General features: G+C 34.2%; 1 protein-coding gene across 2 annotated transcripts in view; it reads right to left on the bottom strand.

Annotated features, from left to right (window-relative positions):
- Positions 1-26,208, bottom strand: part of DIAPH3 (diaphanous related formin 3) — a 516,072-nt gene that overhangs the window by 180,555 nt on the left and 309,309 nt on the right. For both annotated transcript variants that reach the window (XM_069068623.1, XM_069068622.1), the window contains 2 exons: positions 22,669-22,792; positions 12,521-12,686 (listed from right to left, as the gene is read on the bottom strand). In XM_069068623.1, coding sequence (XP_068924724.1) covers positions 12,521-12,686; positions 22,669-22,792 — 290 coding nt within the window. The remainder of the gene's footprint in view (positions 1-12,520; positions 12,687-22,668; positions 22,793-26,208) is intronic.

Raw genomic sequence — 26,208 nt, 5'->3', positions numbered from 1 at the left:
AGAAAACTGCCCTGATGCTTTAGAACCAGATGGCAAAACAGAGCTTGAAAGAATCCACTGATCATCTGCTGAAAAAGATTCCAAAAAGAAAACTCCTAGGAATATTATAGCCAGGTTCAGGAATTCCCAGATTAAGGAGAGAATATTACAAGCAGCCAGGAAGAAACAATTTGAATATTGTGGAAACACAATCAATATAACCCAGGATCTGGCAGCTTCTACACTGAGGAATCGAAGGGTTTGGAATATGATATTCCGGAGGGCAAAGAAGCTGGGATTAAAGCCAAGAGTCACCTAGCCAGCAAAACTGAGTATCATGTTTCAGGGGAAAATATGGTCATTCAGTGGAATAGAGGACTTTCAAGCATTCTTGCTGAAAAAAAAAAAAAACAGAGTTGAATAGAAAATTTGACATTCACAAAGCAAGAGAAGCATGAGAAGGTAAACAGGGAAAAGAAATCATTAACTATTAACATTCCTACATGGAAAAACAATAATTGTAACTGATGAATTTTCTCAATAGTTGAAGGGAATATAAATATATATACACATATATATGTGTGTGTCTATATATGAGGGTATATGGGCATATGAATACATATGTGAATGTGTGTATATATGTTTACAGGTATACATAGATAGAGGGCACGGGACCAATTTAACAGGAAGGGATGATACTTAAAAAGTGAAATTAAGAGGTGAGAGAGGAATATAATGAGAGGAGATGGGGGGACAGAATGAGATAAACTATCTCATGTAGAAGAGGCAAGGGAAAATGGTTACAATGGAAGGGAAGAATAGGAAGGCAAAAGGGAATGGGTCAACCGTATTCCCATTGAATTTGGATTGAGGAGGGAATGAAATACACACTAAATAGGGCATCTCACCCTACAGGGGAGTAGGGGGGAAGGGTATGAGAAGGGGGATGATGGAAGGAAGGCTGGGGGGAGGGAAGTTGGTAGCACCCACTTTTGAAAAGGGACGGGATCAGAGTAGAGAATAGAACAAGTGGGAGGTGGGATAGGAGGGAGGGAAATATAGTCAGTCTTTTACAATATATCTACTATGTTATTGTTTTGCATTAGCCACCGAACTACTTATCTTTCCAGTAAGGGTGGGTGACAAGGAAGGAAGGCAATGAATCTGGAATTCAAAGTTTGGAAATCAAATATTTTTATATATATACTCTTATTAATTCTATTTTAAATGTAATTGGGAAATAAGATATACAGGCACTGGTGCATAGAGATCCACTGGAAAAGTGGAAAGGGGTATGGGAGAAAATATGGGAGAGAGCAGATTGGAAGATTGGATATCCTGTGGGACTGCTATTTTGGGGCGGAGGGTAGGGGAAAAACAGGGAGAAAATTTGTAACTCAAAATCTGGCGGAAATGAATGATGTAAATCAGAAGTTAATAAAGCATTTGAAAAAAATAATTAATTAATTAAACTAAAGGAAAGACAGCCTGGGTACTAGATGATTGGATGACTTTAATTGTCCCTATTTTAATCAATTGACCAGGAAGACTAAAAATCTCCATGAAAACAGAGGACATGATGAATATTCTGTTCATCACCTATTTTTAGAAATAGGAGAAACTATAACATTCAATTTGATCTGATTTTATAATTTTGCAGATAAAGAAATGAGTAAAAGAGTGATGAAATAATTTGCTCTAGGTTATAAAATTTGTTGTAAAACCAAGTCTGAAAAAATATCTCTTCAGGCAAATCTAAAGGCTTAAATACACAGACAGACAAATTAAAAAAAGGTCTAAACATGGGGGCCTATTTTCACTGACAGAGAAAAGATATGATTATAAATATTGTTACAGATATTTTAACATTAAAATCAATTAAAGGTATTTTCTATTAATATTAACATTAATTTTAATATATTTTCCTTTTCTAAGGGTGAAAAGAGGTTGCCCCAGTTTCACATTCAAATGACCTCAGGATTAAACTCTTAGTTGCTTTTGATAAACTTATTCTACCCTTAAATGTTTCTTGACATTTTCTGAAACAAGCAATCAATAAATACTTACATGTTTTTGAGGAAGAGGTAGGGAAGAAGAGTATTGCCAACAAAGAGAATGACCAGTAAGAGGCACGGAGATTAGAAGGAGAATATCATAGGTACATCGAGAAAAGCATAAAGGCTATCATTGTAAAGGGGAAATGTAACATATAATGAGGGCAGAAAGGTAGGTCAGGTACTTTTGAGAAAAGCTTTAAATTGCAAACAGGAGTTTACATTTTGTCTTAGCAACAAAAAGAAGCCATAAGTATATTTAAATAGGTCAGTTGGAGTTGTTGGGTTTTTTTACCTGTATCCATATGCCTTTGCTTTTCATTAATTATTTTTATTCTAGTTTAGCATCAATTTTGATCTCTGTTGTGACAGATCAATATTCTTACTGGACAGAGATGTCTGATTTGGGAGTGATTCCCACATCAGTAACCACTTGTTTAATCTCTGTTAAAACATGTTCATTTGAGGGGCAGCCAGGTGGCTCAGCGAGTAAGAGCACTGGCCCCAGTGTCGGGATGACCTGGGGATCGATTCCGGCCTCAGATACTTAGCACCACACCCAGAAATAACTGGCCGTGTAACCTTGAGCAAGTTACTTAACCCAGATTGCTTAAAAAAAAAATAAATAAAAAATAAAATGAAACGTTCATTTTTTTTTCTCTTGTGATGTTATTTCTATATGCTACATCTATTGTCTCCAGATTCTTTTCTAAGGAAAAGTAGTTATTTCCCTGGCTTTTCCAAATTGTAGGTAGATCTATGGGTTAACCAATGTGGTATTCCTTCCTCAGTTATAGATCACAACTTCTTTTACCTTGCTAAGCATTTTCCCCCATGTCATTCTACAGTTCCTTCACAGAAGATCCATTCAACAGTCTTAGTAATCTTACTGTGGTTCTTTTCATATTTCACAGTTAACCACGGAGCAAAGAGTCAGGCTTATTAGCTGTTGTCACTCCTGCTTGGTATAGTGGAAAAAAATTCTGGATTTGAAGAAGCCCTGGGTTTGAATGCCAGCTGTTACCAGCTGCATGACACTGGGCAAGTCTATCTCTTCAAGCCTTATTTCCTCTTCTATAAAAAGGTTGGACAAGATGGCCACTGAGAAGTTTTCCAGCTCTAAAGTTATGATCCTATTTAGAATGTACTTTATAAGTCTGCTCTTATGCAGAGGCCACTGCTAATCAAATGCAGCAAGGTCCATCATGGTTTTTTTCTGAAATCAATTAAGAATAATTTATTTTACTCTGACATCATTATTTGCCTCGATTATAGTTTCATGTGAAGAATATCAGTATTAAGAGAAAGTACAAAAGGACAAATTCATCATGTTTCCCATTCAGGACTACGATGCTAACTCAAGTCATTGCTTTTTGCCTGGGATATTGCAAAAGTTCCCTAATTTATTTTCTTCTGCTAAATTTTTCCTTAATGAATCTACCTTTCCACCTACATAAACCCACACATAACTGCCAAATTTAAAGCCTTAAAACACAGGCTTGACCACATCACTCTCCTGCTCAAGAAGCTCCAAAGAGCCTCCTCTTGCCTGTAAGATTAAATACAAACTCCAATCTTTGGCATTTAAAGCTCCTCTTAGTCTCCTGCCTTCCTCTTCAGACTTATTGTACATCATTCTCCTTTGATCACTCAGGACACTAAGCAATTGGCCTGTTGGATGCTCCCAGCAAATGATATTCTATTTCCTATATACATCCCCTTGTAAATAAGGACAATAAGACTAGCTGTACTTAAAGGAGTAGTATCCAAATTCCCAGATGAAGTAGGAAAAAAAAAGATGAAAGTTCATTGTTGTCAAACTTAACAGCTCTTTATAAAATGTATCACAAGTTTTAGAAAGTCTCTCTCTTGGGGCTTTATAGCTTGCAATAGAGTTTCCAGAATATAATACTTCCTGAGTTATTATACTGCTTCAGGGTATTGGAGTTAAAATCAAGTGATTTATCACTGAGGGGGAAGAAAAATTTAAAAAAAGAAAAAAATTGATATAGAAATTGGTTGTTTAAAAAAACAGATCAATAGTTAATACATATTATTAAGTGTTCTGTTCAGTCCTTTCAGTCATGTCTGACTCTTCCTGATCTTATTTGGGGTCTTCTTGGCAAAGATACTAAAGTGGTGTAATGGGAATGTAAATTTGAAGATCTTCCCTGCCTCTAGGCTAAAGTGCACCTGGAGCCTGGGGTGGGAGGCTTGTTTTTCAGTAAATACTTCTTGATTGGCCAGTGAGTTACACAAGGTTGTTACATTCTCTAAGCCAGGAGAAGGCTATATAAGCCCTGATGTATAGCTTTGTTTTGGGGCTCACTTTGAGAAGTGTTCTGTGATTTGATCTGGATTCTGGGAAGCCATTGTCCAGAGCCCCCTGGCTTTGAAACCCAGATGTTGATTTAGTACAGATGTAATGGTTGGACAGTTTGGAAAGCTGTCTACTTAATCTGTTTCTGTCTTGATAATTCTGCCTGTATACTTTTAAGTTCAGGGTGCTGACCTTTTTCCCCTGAACGAGGTAAACAATACATATCTAACTGATTAAAGTAAGCTTGTTAACCCATTTTGAGTTGCTTTCCTTTACCAAAGCAGATCCAAGAACCTGTGTTGGCAGCAACCCTGAGGAAGCTTGGGGTGCTTGCTTCTACACCATTCCATAAACAAGACACACTATCTCTTGGCTCCAATTATTTTCTCAGGCTGTCTCACAATCCTGAAATATTCTTCTTCCTTATCTCTACCTTCTGACTTCCAGGATTTCTTCAAGCCCCAAACTCAAAATAAATAAATAATCCCACCTTCTGCAAAAAGCTTCTCTTAATCCTCCAATCCCTGTTGTGAATTACTCCTGGTTTATCCTGCATGTAGTTTCTTTGTACATATTTGTTTGCCTGCTATCTCTTCCACTATCCCATGAACTCTGAGGGCAGGGATTGTCTTCTGCCAGTATCCCCAGCACTTAGCAGAGTTCATGGCACAAAACATGTGCTTAATGACACAGTAGGAGCTTAAAAATGCTTATTGGGGCAGAGATAAGATGGCGGAGTAGAAGCACTACCTTCTCGTGGCTCTGGCTTCCACCTTCCCCAATCCATGCAAAAAGGGGTCTCTAAACAAATGATGGAGCTGAAGAACCCACAAAATGACACAGAGAAGCTAACCTCCCGCTGAAGACAGCCCGGCAGTCTGGCAGGGATCCAGCACAGCACTCTGGGAGGCTAGCCCAGCCCCATGCCAAGGCTTTAGCCCCAGGGTGGGCCTGACCAGCTGCCTGACTGAGGGACTCCATCCAGATCAGCAGCAGCTGTGGCCATGTCTAGATTTATCAACACATAGATGCGAAGGACAAAGTAAGAGGTAAGTGCAGTCTGGACTTTGGGACCAGTAAGTGGGAGTTCGTGGCTTTTACCCCCAGGGCGAAAAGACTCTGAGATGCCGGCACAGCAAGCCAGTGCCACGTGGCAGCTTCAGCTCCTGGCCTGCAGAGTGTAGGGGGACCAAGCACCAGTCTGAGGGGTAATGGCTCTCGCCTTAACCTGCTTGGATCTGGACTGCAGTGTAGGATGGAGGTCCTGGGGTGTGTGCCCAGCTTGCCAGAGCGTGTGGTGACCTCAGAGAGGGCACCCATCTAATACCTCTGGCAGCTGAGAAAACCCCAGCGTTTGGGATGAAAGCTCCCCTGTCTGGAGGCAGTCTTCCTATGGCAAAAAACCCAAAAGTCAAGTAATTGAGTGGCAAAATGAGCAGGCAAAGGAAATAAAGCAGACAGAAAATTCCAACATTACATTCCTATTTTGGGGACAAAAAGGAGTAAAGCATGGAACAGGAGGAAAACAGTGAAGTCAGAACTCCTGCACCAAAAGCTTCAAAGGAAAATACAAGCTGGTTACAGGCCATAGAGGACCTTAAGAAGCAGATAAGAGAAGTGGAGGAAAAATTGGGAAGAGAAATGAGAACAATGCAAGAAAATTACAAAATGAGAGTCAACAGCCTGTCTGAGGAAAATCACACCTTAAAAAACAGACTGACTCAAATAGCAAAGGAGGCTCAAAAAGGCAATGAAGAGAAGAATGCCTTAAAAAGCCAAATTTGCCAACTGGAAAAAGAATCTCAAAAGCTCAACGAGGAGAATCATTGCTTCAGAATTAGAATGGAGCAAATGGAAGCTAATGACTTTATGAGAAATCAAAATGCTGTTAAACAGATCCAAAGAAATGAAAGAATAGAAGGCAATGTGAAATATCTCATGGGAAAAACCACTGACCTGGACAATAGATCCAGGAGAGATAATTTAAAAATTATTGGACTACCTGAAAGCCATGACCAAAGTAAGAATCTAGAAAGCATCCTCCAGGAAGTTCTCAAAGAAAACTGCCCTTATGTTTTAGTACCAGAGGGCAAAATAGAAGTTGAAAGAATCCATCGATCACCTGCTGAAAAAGATCCCAAAAAGAAAACTCCTAAGAATAGTATAGCCAGGTTCCAGAATTCCCAGATTAAGGAGAGAATATTACAAGCAGCCAGGAAGAAACAATTTGAATATTGTGGAAACACAATCAGGATAACCCAGGATCTGGCAGCTTCTACACTGAGGGATCAGAGGGCTTAGAATATGATATTCCGGAGGGCAAAGGAGCTGGGATTAAAACCAAGAGTCACCTACCCAGCAAAACTGAGTATCACGTTTCAGGGGAAAACATGGTCATTCAGTGGAATAGAGGACTTTCAAGCATTCTTGCTGAAAAAAATCAGAGTTGAATAGAAAATTTGACATTCAGATACAAGAAGCATGAGAAGGTAAACCGGGAATAGAAATCATAAGGAACTTATCAAAGTTGAACTATTAACATTCCTACATGGAAAAACAATTGTAACTTATGAAACTTTTATCAGTAGCAGAAAGGATTAGAAATATCTATATATGTTTATATATGAGGGTTTATGGGCATATGAATACATATGTGAATGTTTGTATATATGTTTACAGGTATACATAGATAGAGGGCACAGGACCAATTTAACAGGAAGGGATGATACTTAAAAGGTGAAATTAAGAGGTGAGAGGAATATAATGAGAGGAGATGGGGAGAGACAGATTGGGGTAAACTATCTCATACAGAAGAGGCAAAGGAAAATGGTTACAATGGAGGGGAAGAATAGGATGGTAAAAAGGAATGGGTCAACTTTATTCCCATTGAATATGGCTTGAGGAGGGAGTAAAATACACAGTAAAAAGGGTATCTGACCCTCCAGGATAGTAGGGGGGGAAGGGGATGAGAGGGGGGATGATGGAAGGGTGGGCAGGCTGGGGGGGAGGTAAGTTGGAATTACCCACTTTTGAAAAGGGATGGGATCAGAGTAGAGAATAGAACAAGTGGGAGGTGGGATAGGAGGGAGGGAAATACAGTCAGTCTTTTACAATATATCTACTATGTTATTGTTTTGCATTAGCCACACATGTACAACCTATACTGAACTGCTCATCTTCCCAGTAAGGGTGGATGACAAGGAAGGAAGGGAATGAATCTATATGTGTGTGTGTGTGTGTGTGTGTGTGTGTGTGTGTGTATACTATTATTAATACCACCTTACATGTAATTGGGAAATAAGATATACAGGCACTGAGGCATAGAGATCCACTGGAAAAGTCGAAAGGGGTATGGGAGAAAATATGGGAGAAAACAGATTGGAGGAGGGGATATACTGTGGGGCTGCTATTTTGGGGCGGTGGGTAGGGGAAAAACGGGGAGAAAATTTGCAACTCAAAAGCTGGCAGAAACGAATGATGTAAATCAGAAGTTAAAAAAACATTTAAAAAATGCTTATTAACTGACTGATCTCTATTATCCACAATAGCACTGAAGATAATCTTATGCTAAAGATGTTTTACAGTCTCAAAGACTAATCTCTTCTGTGGTCTAAAATGCAAATTCTACTAAAATTAGTGTTGGAATAAAATATGCTAGCATATTCATTAAAATATTAAAATTTGAAGCAAACTTCTTAAAATTCCTTTGTTTTTTTCTCTCTTGGACTGAAGAACTTCTGGACTGTTGTAGAGAAAATGTAATTTTTGGATCTTTAGTTATCTTTATCCCATGCTCAATATAAATGAACACAAATTCCATGTTCTACTATACTTTGAAACAAACAGTTCAGGCATTAGCAGTGCAATCATTGGAGCTAAGATTCTAACTCAAGTCTTCTTACTTTGTATTCAGCCCTCTTTCATTTTGCCAGTTGCCAAGTTTCAGTGATTTTACCTTCCAAACACCTATCCCCTCTCTCTATCAACAGAGTCATTTCCCTAATGAAGGGCCTTATCACTTCTCGTCTAGACTATTACAATAGCCTTCTAATTGATCTTTTTGAGGATAATCTCCCCATTTTCCAATCAATCTCCCAGGAAACTGCTAAACTGAGAGTCCTTAAAACACAGGCTTCACTACATTGTTTATTTAGCATTTAAAAATCTCCACTCTAATCACTTTTTGCGGACTAATTTTACATTACTTATTCAGTATTCCAGAAAAAATTGCCTATTTGTGGTTCCTACTATGTGATATTCTATTTCCTATACCCACGCCTTTGGTGCAGACTATTCCCTTTACTTAAGAGGTCTCCCTTTTCAATTCCTCCTGGAATTTCTGAATTCCTTTAAAGCAAGGCTTGAGTAGTCTGCCTCCTACAAAATTACCTTTTCCAGACATACTCGGCAGCATATGGGACATCTGTTACATCTCAAAACTTCTAGTCATTACCTCTCTTTCTTCTCGCCTATACTGCATTCTCTGATGAAGAAGTGGCCTATCTCCTTGGCAAAAACAACACCTATAGTTAGTTGGAAGCTTGATTCTTTCCTGTACCTTCTTCCAAAGACTGCCTTCAAATCACCTCCTTTAACCTCTAATCTTCATTTACTTAAAAAAAATTTTATATTATTTTTAATTTATGAAATAAAACAAGCATTTCCATAATATAGTAGAATTAAAAAAGAGGATTGCACACAACTATTATGTACTATTTTCTACTTCTTTTAAATATAGCTTAATTTTTTTCCAAAACAAACTCATAAACCAAATTATATTAAAAAATTTTATACAAATTAAATCATATTTAAATAATTGGAGAAATGTTAATTGTTCATAGGTAGGAAGGTCTAATATAATAAAAAGAAGATGCTATCTGCATCCAGAGAAAGAATTAAGAGAAGCATGTATTGAATGATTTTACTTATATATACATATTTGTGTCTAATGGTAGCCATTTTTTAGGGCAGGATGAGAGAGGGAAGGAAAAAAAAAAGGAAAAAACCCTCCGAATTTTAATCTATCCCTATCTACTGGTTTAGTTTCTCTCAGTCTCTCCTACTTACAAACATGCGAGCTCTCCCTGGATAAGATCATTCTCTCCGGATACCATTATAGATCTTTCCTCATTTTCAAAGCTAAACTCTTAGAAAAAGCTATTTCCTTGCCTCCACTTCTCAATCTTTATTGAAATCCATTTTCTAATCTCATTATTCAACTGAAACTGTTTCAAGGTAACCAATAATCTGTTCTCAACTGGCAAATCCAAAGGACTCTTCTCATTCCTTCTCCTGGATCTTCTTACAGTATTTGACATTGTAAATAACTTCTCCTGAGTATCTCAAGTCTCTAAATTTTTATAACGGTTCCTTCATTCTGTCTTATTCATTCTATCGAACTGCTCCTTTTGCTCAACCATACTGAACCATATATACTGATTCCCCTAATTACAAGTATACCTGAAGTCTCTGCTCTAAGGTCTTTTCTCTCATCATAATTTCTTTTGGGGACCTCATTAGCTCCTATGGGTTCAACTATGATCTCTAGTTAACTCACATAGAGCTATATACATTTCTAGCTATAATTTCTAAACTGAGCTTCACATCTATCTCACTAATGGTCTAGGTTCACAGTTAGAATGATATCCCACAGCCATCTTAAACTCAACATGTCCAAAACAGAACTCATGTGTTCTACCAAATTCAGCCCTCTTTGTTACTTCCCTATGTCTGTCTAGGGTACCATAACTAGTTCAGTCACCAAAGTGACTGTCCTGGTGCTGTCCTCAATTCTTCATTCTCTCTCACCCCACAAAGATGATCAGTTTCTAAACCTTTAGAATTCCATACCTAAAACACCTCTAATATTCATTGTATTCACCATACAAATAGCTGCCACCCTAATTCAGCCCCTCAGCGTCTTTTTTTCCTGGTCTTCTCCAACAGTCTCCCCATTGGTCTTTCAGCCTCAAGTCTCCAATTTGTCCATATTATTGTCAAAATGATTTTCCTTAAGTTCAGGTCTAACCATGTCTCTCCACTACTCAATTAACTCCAACAGCTCTTACTGCCTCTAAAATCAAGTGTAAACTACTCTGTTTAGGATTCAAAGCCACTTAGAACCTTAACTCAACTTATCTTTCCAACCTTACTGTATTATTACTCCCAGCTTCCATTGTTCCATCCAGTCAAAAGAGAAAACTACTTTCTGTTCATCACACACAGCACTGTATCTCCTGTCTCTGTGCCTCATTGACCATTATCTAAGCCAGTAATATATACATTCCTCACTTTTGCTTCAAAGATTCCTCCTTCCTTCAAGATGCAGTACAAGCACCAATTTCTATGTGAAACCTTTACAGATCTCTTCAACTGTTAGTATCCTTTCTCTTAAACATTATATGAAATTACTTTTAACATATAATTTTATATTTATTGGGAACATCTATATATTTATAAATACCTACATGTGTATAAATGTGTGGATGTGTGCATGTGTACATATGCACATATACACACTTATCACAATATTACATATATTCTTGTCTCTCCTGTTAGAATATAAGCTTGTGAGGGAGGAATGTTTTCATTTACTGTATCTGTATCCCTAACACTTAGCATAATTCCTGGCACATAGTAGGAGGTTACTAAATACTCGTTGATTAACTTCTCTGGGGCTCATCTAAAAATATGTCTTAAGATTCCAGGGGCAGCTAGCTGGTGCAGTGAATAGAGCACCGGTCCTGAACTCAGAATGACCTGAATTCAAATCTGGCCTCAGACACTTGACACTTAACTAGCTGTGTGACCTTGGGTAAGTCACTTAACCCCAAATGCCTTGCCTTCCCCCCTCCAAAAAACAAGATTCCAAGTGCAAATGTAAGTGCTAAATATATAAATCATTTAGTCATGATTCTAACACTCTATATTAAATTGTTAGTTTTCAGTACATTTTTAAGAAGGGCATGCAAGAATACTAGATTTATTTTCTGTAATCTATAATTTTCCTTGAAAACAATTTAAACATAACATGAATACATCAAATAACATCTTTCATAAACTCAGCAGTTTCTCCACAATATGTTAAGTTTGCAATTCCCATCTAATGGCTCACTTCCTTCAAGTAATATATATGGTACCAAAACTCTAGTATCAATTTAGACATTCCTTTCAAATTTGCAAAGAAAAAAATCCTGTAAAATTGTTGTCTTGAGGGAAATTTGCCTTTGGTTTTTTTAGTAGTTTTATTCATTTACTAGTTTAGATATGTTTTTATTTCAAGGGTTAGATAAAAATCTCTTCAATTGCAGTACACATGATCTTATCCAAGTGTCAAGTAGCCTGAATGGGTCAAAATACCTGCCTCAAGATAAAGTTCTCTCTATATAGATGCCACTAAAGTTCAAATATGTATTTATTTTGCAACTAAAGACTTATTCCTTCCCCTAAATATTCTGTAAAAGAAAAAAGATTATTAAATATTGAGAACAAAAATAACTTTATTTTAGTTGTGGAACATTTTTACTTCTATCCCTAAGGCATTAAAAATACTTTCTCACTTAATATGTTGGTTTTGCATCTTATCAGCTAATGCTTTTCAAAAGATCTTTTTTAATCCTTAAATGAAAGCATTCCACATCAAAGAGAGACCTCACCTCCCTCTTTAAAAAGCCAAAGGAAACCCTAGGCATTTAAAATCCATTTCAAGGTAAATCCCAGGTAGCATATTGTAAAAAGTATTAAGAAAAAAAGGGGGGGGGGAGAGAAGAATAATTCATAAGACCTATACTTAGTTTGGTAAAATATACCTTAAAAGTACAAACTGATTTTGAGTATAAAGAAATAAATTTCTAGCTGAAATTTTGTTATGAAAGTGCTCTGTAATCAGTCAGGAAGAGTCCTTTATGAACACATATAAAAAATTTCAGGATTCAACTTATTTTCAATCAAAACTTCTGATAATAGTTTAACATGGGAAAGAAAAAGTGCAGGGATATAATAGATACACATTGTCCACAGGTTTAGAATATGGAAATTAAAAAAGTAAGGTCTTACTGCTAGATACAGTACAAAAGTAGGAATGAAGCAACTGATTAATCAAGGAAACATTGAGATGTTACAAAAAAAGAAATCATTATTTTAAAAGATCAAAATAGATTTACTTTACCATAAACATAGTTCTGAAGTTATTTAAATCAGTAAAAAATTCCTCCACAGAAACCTTCTTCATGTCAATTGCATAGTAGCTCATTATGCTCTGGTATAATTTTTCCATGTTTTCATGCATTCTTGAAATTTTTTGGAATTGTTCTTTTGCTGAGATCACAAAACTGTATGTTACAGTTAAGGTAGTAGGGATAGAAAATTAATGGCTTAATAAACATCTCTTTTACAATAAGCAACTGCCCCTGAAACATTAACATATCATTTCTATTAGTTAACCACTTTCCAAAGACAGTAAAATGATTATCTGTGTAATTTTAAAATCATGTATGTAAATTCTGGTTTGATGAAATCTAAACTAATTTAACATTTTTGAGATGAGAACTTTATTAAGTTCAGATTTCTTCCCCTTTTTCTTTATGTGAACATTATAGTTCATAAATTCATGTAATATTCTTATATGAACATATAAGGTTCATACAAAATATAGCCTACACTTTTAACTTTGTAAATCTATTTTAGTCATATCTCATTTGATTGTAAAAACATTAAGATAAAGAAAACTATATCATCTCTACTTTAAAGATGAAGAAAATGAGGATCAAGGAGCTTAAATTATTGGCATAACAAAAAATAACTTATTAGTTGGGACACCAAGGCTAGAAACTCACATGTTCTGATTGCCAATGGAATAGGAGTGGTGGGGAAACTTAAGGGAAGAAGGGTGGGACTGGAAATAGAGTATCAAAGCTTCCTATTTTTTTATTTAAATGAAAACATATGGAATATTATATAGCTTAAGAAGGCTGATCCTTTTCAATTTTCCTTTTCTTGAAAGGAAGAATCTGAAGGACAATAATTCATTTCCCAAGTAACTTCTCTATAAATAAGTCAAGAAAGATAGTGAAATACAAATTATTCCCAACATACTCAGGTAGAAGCAAGTCAAGTGGGTGAGTTATCAAATACAATAATCATCAAAATGACTTGGTACTGGTTAAAAATTAGAGAGGATAAGTGGAAAATTTTTAGACATACAACACACAGAAGCAAAGAACCACACTGGTATAGTGTTTGATAAACCTAAAGATTTCAGCTATTGAGGTAATGACTCATTCATTATTCAACAAAAATTAATGGAAAAACACAAAAGCAATCTGTAAGAAGCTATGGATAGACTAACATCTCACACCATATACTATGATAACTTCCAAATTAATACATTTCTTAGACCTAAAGCAAGATATTATAATCAAGTAAGTACAGTTTTAAGCATATTAAGGTAATTAAAGCACAAAACTGCACTAAGACTTTTAGAACACCATGTATGGAGAACTGATTCAAATTTATAACAGTAAGAGGCATTCCCCAATACATAGTCAAAAGATATGAAAAGGCAGTTCTCTAGTGAAGAAATCTAAACTATCATTGTTCACAAGAAACAATGTTTCAGATCATTCATAAATACAAATAGGAAGAAAGACAATCTTGAAAAAACATGCTCATTAAATTGGAATGTAGAGTAAAAAGGAAAACAACTGTTGGAGTTTCTGGGAAACAAGGACATTAATGCACTGTTGGCAGAACTATTAATTGGTTCAACCATTCTGGAAATCAGTTTATAAATATGCATGCAGGTATTAAATTGCAGACCGACAATATTACTATTAGGTTTATACCTCAAAGAAATATGAAAAGAGATCAATCATACCAAAATACTGAGTCACTTTTTTTAAAAAACAGTGGCAAATAACTGTAAATTACTGACTGCAGAAAACAGTGAAAAAACTTGTATGAACTGATATAGAACGAAGTAAGCAGAAATGGAAAAATTTATACAATAACAACATTGTAAAGACCTAGAAAGATTCAAAAACTGATCAATGCAATGAACAACCATAATTCCAGAGGAACTATGAAGAAGCATATGATACATATCTCCTGAGAGGTGATAGATTTGAGGTATAGATGGACAGTCAGACAGATAAAGAGATAAGTTTTTTTTTTACTTTGTTATAAGGGTTTTGATTTCCTTTTTTAAAAAAAATGAAACCTTATTTGGAGAAAGAAAATAGATTTTTTTTAGTTCAGAAAAAAATAATTTAATAAAATAACATTTAAAAACAGAAGAAAATGCTCTTAAGAACTGCCTTACTTGAAAGATCTACATCGTATGGATCTAATTATACATCCACCTTATGCTATCTAAAAACATAGTAGTTGTTTATTGCTCACCTGCTGTAAAAAACATATTTTACATGTGAAAGTTAAAAATTCATGGTTATAAAATATATGCAGCAAGTTTAACAAAAGAGTTACTAAGATAAGTATAATAGAAATGCTTTGCAGGACTGAGGTATATTCTGACTATTCATGAATATTGTGGTAGTAAGGCTCACCTACACGGACAATTTAATTAATGCAACAATTTAAGGCAGAGATAGTAAAAAAAAAAAGTCACGAAATGACAGCTTCCTGGTGAGACAAGAAAAAAGTACAGACTTGGTAGAAAAGAATACTTATTTCATAAGGCAGAACTTCCCCATTTTGAAATCTGTTGACCTGATTTAGTTTCAGTTAATCTATTTTGATTTTTTGAGCTACTACTTTTGAAGTTAGGTTTCATTATAATAAATGAAAAGTTCTAGATTAAACAAAAGGTCAAACAACTTAAACATCTAGGAAACTTGTTTCTGAAGTTGAATGAATAAGACTACTTTTGAATACCCTCAAACTTGATTGATTTGTGATGGCAAATATCAAGGAATTGTAGGGTTAATATGAACCAAACACCCAACACAACTAGCTTTGTCAGTGGTAAATTCTATATACAAACTAACTATATCTAGTATAAAACCATTTTCTTTAAGTCTTGAGGTTGAGGTGGGTAGGAGGGGGTAGGAAGGTGGGAGCAGGGGTAGGCAAAAAGAATAGTGCTGGGCTAGAATAGAATACTTCAGGCTTCATTAACAAGTCTCTATATCTGATGGACTTTGAATCAAAGTACTGTTTGAGCATCAACTATATATTTGGTACTGTGGAAGATAACTAAGACAAAGCACCTATCCTTAAGGAGATGGCAATCTAGGTAAGCTATACAAAGCTAAAACAGAATACAAGGTAAGAGAAGAAAAATGAAGTGTTATGGGAATAGACTCTTTTTTAATGAATGGGATGAGGCAAGACATGAAGCTGGCTTTCAATAAGAGTTAATGTTTGAAACATTGGATAAGTATGAGAAATACTTTTGAAAGACTGTATTGCAACATTATATACATGAATATCTTGTCAAAAATATCAAAGAAAACATGTTGCTTAAACATTAAACACTAGGCTTCCACATAACATAAAAGTGACCAACAATAACTGCTGAAGGTTTGACTCCTGATGACATACTTTAGAACTCATGTTTATTATTTCTACAATGCCATGATACTACATTTTACTGTGAATATTTTCAAAGGGAACATTCAAAATTTATGATGTACCTACAGACAGATCATATGTATAATTCAAAACTATATGATACATCCATTTTCTGTTCTTTGAAAATTTTTTGGTTTATAAATTTTTTTTAACATTTGTATATGAAAATGTAATTTTTAATGTAATTGAATTCAAGGAATTTTTACCTCGTTTCATGTACTTGCATAATTTTCAGGAGAAACTTATGACTGGTAGAGAATTGACAACTTTAAAAGCTTTAACCCAATTAGTACAGTTATATGATTGAAAAAATATTGAATACAATAATTATTCATCATCTTAATATTTAATTTTTTAAAAGAAAAAATCTCATCACACTAAAGAATCAAATGCATGTATCAAATCCCTCCTTCTTTAGAAATACATAATTGTTTTCATGGCTTAAACAAATTTTAAAGAAATTAGGCAAATATTTACCTATTTCTTGATGTTTGTAACAGGCAAATTTCCTTCTTTCACATGTTCCTGACAACACAGGAAAAGTAGGCTAAGATTTAGAAAACTAATTTAATGTGAATATGACACATACACAGGAACCACTGTGAACAAATAAAAAATTTTTTTGAGACAAGATAAATTGATAATGTAATTTGACATGGGATCCTAATGTGAATATTAAAAAACGTAACTATTTTCACTCTGTCGATCCCATTTTTTTGTTGTTTCTTATTTGGGAAGTGGAACATTTGTGTTAAGCTTACTGATACTTTTTTTTACAATTTTGACCTAACCAATTAAAAATAAGATAGAATGGCATATTGGGATATACTGTTTTTAAAGTGCTATAACAACAAATATCTGATTACCTACATACATTAAGGAAAACTGAAATTAAGGAGGAGTTTAGAATATGCAACAAAAAATCATTTATCCCCAAATGGAATTACTGAAGATCTTGTGAGAATATTTTAAATGGAAACAACATTTCTTACATTCTCATTTGACTATGAAAAAACATAAACAAGAACAAAAAAAGGTCCAGTTAGTTTTATTCAATTAAATCACCAAATTGGGATAAATCAGAATAATGACATACCAGGCATATCAAGAAACTATTTATAGCATTAAACTTTATTTAAAAAAAACCATGATCTTGACACAAAACTGTCTAAAAGGGGAAAGTGGAATTATTAAAAAATTCTGAACCTACAGAGATTTCAAAAAATAATTAGAAGTTGTTAAAAGGCCTCAAATTTAGATGGGATTTCTTATTTAAATCAAAATTAGAAGGCCTCAAACTTTAGTAATCTACAGTTGGGCAATCAGCAATCTCAATGTACCTACTGGCCTTATGATTGAGCTAAAAATACATGGATTCATTCACAAATTTGCAGTTGAAACTAAATTTTCCTTTTCCTCTAGCTGATGATCTGTGCAGTCAATAGAATAAGATCTGTGCAGTCTATTAGAACAAGAAATGGGCTAGAAGAAGAAGAGCCTAAATTCTACTTGACATTATTTCGAAACTAGATTGGCATCTAGTCTCACAAATGACATTACTGTGATGAGGCAAATCTTTTAAACTACTACTAGATTTTTCACTCTGTATATCAAAATATAGTTCAACCAGTTGGCTCGTCAACTTATCAAAGCTCTTTTTCTCTGATTTATAAGAATTTCATCAGAATAAAATACTTGAAATTAATTTTAGATAAGCAATTCAAATTTGATTTATTGTAATAATTTCTTAAATAAATCATTATTGATATTCTTTTCCTTTTAAAAGTAAGCTGATTATAAGACAGATATCTTATCCTTTTGTTCCACAAAATAACAATATACTTGAAAAGTTGTGTAAAAATAGAAATTTGGTAAATTAAATTTTAAATGTATTAGGGGAATTTTTAAAGGAATCTATAGTTTTTTCTTGTTGTACAGTGAATAATGCTTACTCGATTTAGAGAGTAGTTCACCTATTTAGTCCCAAATCGTCAATCTCACATGTCCAAATGCTTTCAGAATATTTCTACTTGAATGTTTCTTCATCATTTAAAGTTGATCATGGCTAAAATTAAGTTCATAATTTCCTACTAGGTGGCTTACTAAATTTCACAAATCCTTTCTTTTCTCATGAAGGAGAAGATCACAGTGATCATTCCCTTCTCTGAACTCATAACACTCATTCTCTATAGCACTAATTTGGATTAGTTAGTAACATTCTCTGAATTACTGTCTTATATTAATTAATTTATCAAATAATTAAGATTGCTGTGGCTCTGTAAAGTCTTTGAGAGTAGGGGTTATACCTCTTCAACATATAAGAAAGTATATCTTTTTTCATACTTGTATCTCTAGTACATAGAATGGCACCTTTTAGAATGTTTAAGAAATGTTTATTCAGTTAGGCTTTTTTTTTCTTTCTTACACTATTTATTAAATACTTTTTTGGTAGCATTTAATCAACAAACATAATACATTTCATTATATAAACAAGAAAGAAGAAAACTGTATGAGAAACTGAACTCTTATACAAATTGTCTTTCAAGTATATATGTATATGCATGCATAAACATTTATATACATTAAACACATACCTATGTAAATGAAATAAAGTAGTGACACAAGGATTCTGTGTATCCTTCTATACTTTCTTGTTTTCAGCTATACATTTAAAACTTTTCATTGATGTTATTCTTCAGGAGGCATTCATTATCACCATCAAATAACCTTCCCCCACCTACCGCCTCTTCCACATCACTCTCTCTAAAAAAAAAGAATTGTAGGAAATAACAACAACAAAACCCACCAGCCATGGATAGGTATACATATCTCATTCTGAATCTCTAGGGAAAAGGAACTGGCATTTTTATATATGTTCTTCTACCTTAGAACAAAAGTATATCATTTGCATAAGGATAAAGGATGGGTCTACGATTTTAGTGGTAAAAGGAACTCCCAAATACGGACTTTCCCTCTACCCATAGAGATTCTCGTACTTCTCGGTAACTTGGAGTATTAAGAGAATTGCTCAGAATTTGCCCAGGGTCACATAGTCATATATGTCAGATGAACCTCTAGACTCTGGTTTTGAAGCTGGATCACTTTCCACTATAACACACTGTATTTCATATCATATAGCTGCTAAAAAATAGTAATACATAAGATATTCATTCCAGAATATTAGCCATTTATTTCCTTTTCTGAAGAAGGTGCCACCACTACTACCATTATTATTATTACCTTCATTTCAGTGAGGGGGAAGTTGAGACATAAAGAAAATATGCATCTCAACCATAGCTATTAAACTGGATTCGCAACCAAGTCAAAGACAGGAAGGCTTGAGTTCAAGTACCACCTCTGATACCAACTGGCTATAGGACAATGGGCAAGTCACCTAACCTGAAAGTATGTTAGGCAACATGTTATATGTTGCAGAGGTATACACCTACGTTGGTAGAGAGAGGTTTGTATGTCAATGAAATCATAGCCCAGTCCTTCCTTCTGTATCTGTTAAACTAGGCACAGAAACAGGTCTTTGATTCTAGTCAAGGAATGGGAATGGTTAAAGGGGACTCCTATTTTTATTTTGAGATGGAAAATGTATTACTATTAAGGAAAGGAAAAATTGTAACTGTAATGTAAAACTCTTCAGGGCTTTGGCTAAGAAAATAAATGGAAACTCAATTAAGGGACAGAAAAAAGGCTTAGATATCAAAATATAGATACTGAAGAAATGATGTAGGATTTTTTAAGACTAGCAAATATAGGATCATTTCTCCCTTGTTCTCTACTTTCTAATACAAAATAATTCTGTGAAACTATTGCATGCCTTACAAATACGATGGACACAACAGGCAAATATTTCTTAACTAGAGTTTTGCAAACAAATATTTAATGGTAAATTGTTCTGATCATATCTCTTAATAGGATTAGCATGAGACACTTATGCAAATATCATTACAGAATACAATATATGATCACAGACATATACACACACACAAACACACCAACTCTCTAAGCTAACATAATGCAATAATTCCAGACTAGAATTTAGAGTTTCGGGGCAGGGGGTGAGGGAGAGATAAATTAATAGTTCCTTTGGGGAAAAAAAAAGTATTGCAAAACAAATGTGATGCTAGAAAGGTACAATTTACAATTTAAAAAATCATTTAAAAAATTTTATTAAAATAACTAAATTCCAAAAGGAAAATATCTTCATGGCAAAATTTTAAACTATCTCTCCAAAAAATATCTCCAAGTTGTAGCTAATAGAATCTTTATTAGTTCTCTAGAATAAAATCAATTAAACTACATATGGATTTAAGAAACTGTTACAATTTTACTGCACTAATTATGTAAACTACTGCCTTCAGAATTCTGACTATCAACACATTTTTCTCAACTCCCATATTTAATATATACTATACTTAACAAAATACTCAAACACTGACAGAAAGTATGAGAGTTAATTATTTAAACTTTGGCTAAATACATGTTTATTTAAAGTATTTTTTATGGTCCCCTAATTCCTTCATTTACAAAATCTAAGAAAGTCATACAATTTGCCATTCTGGTATGATCTACACAAATGCATTTAATATTCTAAGTCTCACTTTTTTGTCATTCCAAAAGTAAACAAGGCTTTTCAAGTAAATATAGATTTAATTGCTTTTAGACTAGTTTGCCTAACTAAGATGAACAGCAAACTAGAGCAATCTGAAGTCTGCAAAGAATATTTATGATTATAAGCTTTGTCAATATGAAAGTACACCAACTGCTCACATATCTGACTTCCAAAAGATACAAGAATGCTAATCAGTTCATTAGAGGCTTCTAGGTTGGGATATTTAGCGACAGGATATAGTTGCTTGCTTGTCCATGAAGTATAATTATACTCAGAATGAAAAATTGTTTCCAACAAAGCACTCTCCTTCCTGTTCTGATTGCATGCTGGTTGCTTTTTATGAGCTGCATGCCTTTCAAGATGCTAACATCATTCAAAGCTTCCCACGTCATATTAATACAAGTATGGATAGGTCCAGACTTCATTATGCCAAGTAGGATTCACTAACCTTTACATCAAACTTTCTCTGCTAAGCAATTTATTACAGCTCCTGTTTTCCTGAAATTGGGGCTTTTTAATTAATGCACTCACAAAGCATTGCCAAAAGCCACATGCAAGTCTACCGTTTCTAAATTGCTGCCTGCCCACAGGGAGAAATAACAGGTGAATATAACTACTTCAGATGGCTGTAGTTAATGATTAAAATAATAGCTAAATGCTTTAGATGAATACTTAAACACGATAATACCATTTAAATGAAAATCATTAATGACACTGTGCTGGCACGTCTGTTATAAATATAACCTTACCCTAATGCCAAATAAAGCGAAAGCAGCATACAGAATGCACAACCTATGAAATATCAGTATGCAATATAAAAATCTTGTGTAATTTTACAAAATTTGTAAATATAGAACTTTGATATCTTCGGGCAAAAAACAAACTATTGTGACAATATGCTCACAATTTTTTCATAGTAAGGGAACCCTATGTCATATGAACCTAGAGCAGATGCTTTTGAAAAAAGTATATTCATTAGATTTCAGTATTTTTAGAATACATTTCTATAATATTGTGGAAAAGGGCCAGCAAAGAAGATGAAACCAAACTTATTCACATTAAAATGACTAACCACATTCTGATTGTATAATTCGTTGGAAGTTGCTATGGGTGGAGGGCTGAGAAGAGAAAGTATGTATTTCTTTTTGAGTGCCTCAGTTTTAAAAAAGGTTTTAAAATGTTTATAAAAGCTCAATTTCTAAAGAAAATTTTCATAAAGAATTCAGAAGTCTGTGGCATTTTAATATTATAAAGAAATAATACCCTATTGTAGCATAAAAGTAATATATCAGTCCATTTTCATAGCACTCCTTACAAAGTAACCCGATATTAGTTTCAGAATTAGCTTAATACTTCACCACCTCACCATATTAATATACAAAGTTAGTGATAACAAAGAAAAACTTAACTGAAAGGAGCTCTTCAACTAAAAAAAAAAAAAGAATGTTAAGTGTATAGGATGAAGTTTTTTTTTTTTTTAATTCAACTGGATTTTTAAAAGTCCCACTTGGGGGAATGAAAATGCTTGTCAAAGTAGGAATTTTGATGGAAACTAATGACAGAACTGAAAATTAAAAAGCATTTATGAAGAAATATCATCTGAATTTTCTCAAGAATAAGAATAGATTTACAATATCTTGATCCTAACTCATATCTTCAAGAGGACATATAAAGCCCCATGGCTTTTTAAAAAAAATTCCTAAAATATTCCAACAGTACTGTAAATCATACCATACTTTTATAATTATACCGAATAAACGTGATTTGAATGTTATTTTAATTCACATCAGTATTCGAGGCCAAGAGAGAAAGAAAGGATATGTTAAAGGTGAAAAACTGAGAAAGACTATTTCCCAAGCCAATCCAAGGAAGTAAAGACATCAAGAGACACAAATCAATATATTGCACTTAGAAGGTAAACTTGTGTTCTATTGGCTTTGAACATTTGGTCAATTACTTTATGGTAATGGAAAGGTGAAAACTTACAAAGTATGAATGCTGAAATTTGCATACAGGTCATGCAAATAAATTTGAAACACTAAATAAATCTTCAGACTAGTTGACTGATGTCTTTTAAGTTATATAACTGTCAAAAGGATATGGACATCTTTGTTAGAAACTTGTCATGCTTGTCCTCAGGGGAAGGAAACGAATCCAAATCCTTCTCAAGCTGCTGAAGTTGCCTTCCCATCTGTTTCAAGTTCTTCTCCAGGTTTTCTGCAGAGACTAAAATATGGTATATCAAAGATCTCAACATCATGGAAATTACATTAGCTAAAAAAGTACAATGTTCTAGAAGCTATAGTATGTGTAAAAACAGTTATGGAAAAATAAGAATATGTAAATGTAGCTATACATATAGTAAGACAAAAAAATGATAAGGGTTATTGAAGATTAATCATTTAATTTTAAGATCCATAAGAGCACATAGTTCCATGTAACAATGTAATAATTCCCTTTTAAATCATTAGAAGGAATTTAGGAAAACTAACACAAAAAAATGTCACACTTCAAATACTGTCGTGTTTAAAATGAGAAAATAAGTTATTTTCCAAGCTATCCAAAGTAGAAAAGAAAATGCTATCATCAGTAGAGATGATGGTCTCATACTATTGTTTTTTATTTCTTTCAAATCTTTAGTTTCCCCCATCTACTGAATCCTTCCTTGGTATTTATAAAATTAACAAAGTCTGCCCCATCCTTAAAAAATCCTTATTAAAGCTGAATATCCTCAAACTACTGTCCTATCTATTGCCTTCTTTCCTTAGCCACATCCTAGAAAAAGTTATCTATTCTCATTGTCTCAATTCCATTTTCTTTCACTCAATTTTTTAACCACTTTTGGAACCTGGCTCCTTACATTATTACTCAATGGAAGCTATTTGCTCTAGTCAGTCACCAAACACATATTAAGCACTTACTACGTGATAGGCACTGTGCTAAGTCCTGGGAATACAAAGAATGAGAAAAATGTAGTCTCAGTCTATATTCTAATGGGCAAGCAAAGAAGGAAATAACTACCTTCATACAAGAAATATAAGAGTAGTGGGGGGAAGCAGACAGAGAATGGGAAGGGCCCCTGCAAAGATGGGATTTGAGCAGAGTTTTGAAGGCAGTAGGATAAGCCAACAAGTGGATATGAAAGAAAGAACTATAAGCATTGGGGACACACAGAAAAAGGCACCAAGTCATGAAATGGATTGTCGTTTTGCAAGGAATGGAAAGATGTAAGGTGTTGCTAAATAGTACAGTATATGAAAATGAGTAAAATGTAGGCAGACAGAAGAGAGGAAGTGGCAAAGTTGTAAAGGTCTTTAAAAGCTAAAAAGAATTTTATAATCTCAGAGGCAATAAGGAGTTACTGAAATTTACTAAATAGCATCAGTACCGCATTTCAAGAAAACCACTTTGGCAGTTACGTGGAGAATTGATTGTTGTGGGAAGAAATTTAAGGTAGGGGACCAACCAGAAAGCAAATTGCAATTGCTTAGGCATAAGGTGATGAGGGTCTGCACAAGGTGACAGTTGGGTCAGTAGAGAGAAAGGGATATATATATGAGAAATGGTTAACATAGGAAAGAGAATTTAGCTATAAACTGGATATGTGGATTAAGTGTGAAATGTTATCAAGGATAATAACAAAATTGTGAGTGAGCCTGGGTGAGAGGAAAGATAGTGGTACCCTAAAAATTAAAAGAGAAGTTTGGAAGATTGGAGGAAAAACAATGAGTGCTGTTTTCAGACATTTTCAGTTTGAAAAGTTTACAGGATGTCTAGCTCAGGTTTTCCAAAAGGTGAGTGGGAAATGTTAAAATTGGATCACCGGAGAATAAACAAAGCAGACTGATCAAACTAGTAGTAGGAAAGATCAAGAGAGATTTAGTGTCATGAAAACTTAAAGATGGAAGAGTATAAGATAAGATATAGGATAAGAGGATGGTGGACTATATTAAAGGCTAAAAAAAAGGTCAAGAAGAATGAGGACTGAGAAAAAAATCATCAGATTTGTGAATTAAAAGATCATTGGTTACTTTGGAGAAAGGAGCATCAGTCAAATTATGAGATCAGAAGCCAAAATGCACAGGGGTTAGAATCAAATAACAGGAAAGGAAGTAGAGGCATTGATTGTAGTTTTCTCAAGGAGTTAAGCTGAGAAGTGCAGGAGAAATAAAGGATGGTAGCTAACAGGGATGGTAGGATAAAGTGGGTTTTCCTTCCATAGTTAACAATGATCACCTAATTGGCAAACGTGATGACTTTTTCTCAAATCTTGACTTCTTTGAAGCATTTGACTATGTTCTTACTATGGATCTTCTATTCCTTTATAGTTTTTTTTTACTGTTTTCATTTGCTTTTCCTACTTATCTGTCCCATCTTCAACATGCTACCTGACTATGGGTATACTGCAAGGTTTCAGCCTACTTGGTGACCTCAATGCTTTCACAAATTTAATCATCTCTGTGCACGACTTCCAACTGTATCTACTAAATCTAAAGGCCCACATTACCAACTGTCTAACTCACTTTTCAAACTAGCTGACATGGAGACATCTCAGATGCAAAATGTCCAAAGAAGAATTATCTTTCCCCCCCGCCCCCTGGCCCTCAATCCCAGACTTCCTTTCAGATTTCATTAACTTCCACAAAGGGTATCATCATACTTACAATAACCCATATTCACACTCTAATGATTATCTTCGGACTTCTCAGTCTCCCATCCCATAAATCCAAACAGTTGTCAAATCATGTTCTCTTAATATCTCCTTCCATATACTGGATATCAATTTCTTGTTAGTCATTTTTGTTCTATCATCTTCACTAAAAAAAATCGTTATCTTTTTCAGGGAGAAAAAGGAATGGAACAGCTCTGCTGTTTTTGTTGTCAGATATCATCACCCCAGCCATACCTAGCAAAGGTCCTAGTCCATCTATGATCCATTTCCTCCCAACATAACTAAAACATGAACAAAAAGCTCATTTTTTCATGTCCTTAGAGTTCCATGACAGATTATTCTAACTTTTAGAATTCCTGACAGTTTCACAGGAGACTGCCATCCTTTTACATTCATTCATTTCTTCTTACCTGAACTTGCTTATATTCTTTGCAACAAAAAGAAAAATTATTTACATATCTAAATTGGTAGAGGAATTCCTTGTGTATTTACTGTAGTCTCTCCTAACAAATCCTTTTTTTATTTCTACCTTATTCAAATTATTTCCCTTTATATCTTCAAAACTTCCTTCCTGAGAATCTGACATTGTTCCTGGGCTGACTTCTCTTAATGCATTTTACTTTATAAGATACTAATCACTGCTTGTCAGAATCTTATGATATTTAGCTTGTGCATCAGATTACATCCATAGTCAGCTGCTCTTTTGAATTTATGTACAGATTCTCTATGATATAAGCATTTCATGTGCATGTAAAAAGAATGTGTATTCATTCCCTCTTTCTCTTATTTGGTTTTCATTTTATATCTCATTATTCAAATACTTTAACTGAAATTTGTGATTTCTTTATTATTAATATTTTATTTTACTTGTTACAATCTGATAACAGAATATTGAGGCTCCCCAGTGCTATTACATTTTGTTTGTTTCATTTTTTAATATTAGTCATCTTTTTATGAATATCTACCAATT

The sequence above is a fragment of the Petaurus breviceps genome, unplaced genomic scaffold, assembly GCF_028583685.1.
Source record: "Petaurus breviceps papuanus isolate PSGF00001 unplaced genomic scaffold, PetGlider_PUasm1.0 90769, whole genome shotgun sequence".
In the NCBI taxonomy this organism is placed as follows: Eukaryota; Metazoa; Chordata; class Mammalia; order Diprotodontia; family Petauridae; genus Petaurus; species Petaurus breviceps.
The sequence above is the reverse complement of the archived record's forward strand: the minus strand, read 5'-3'. Positions and strand labels throughout refer to the sequence as shown.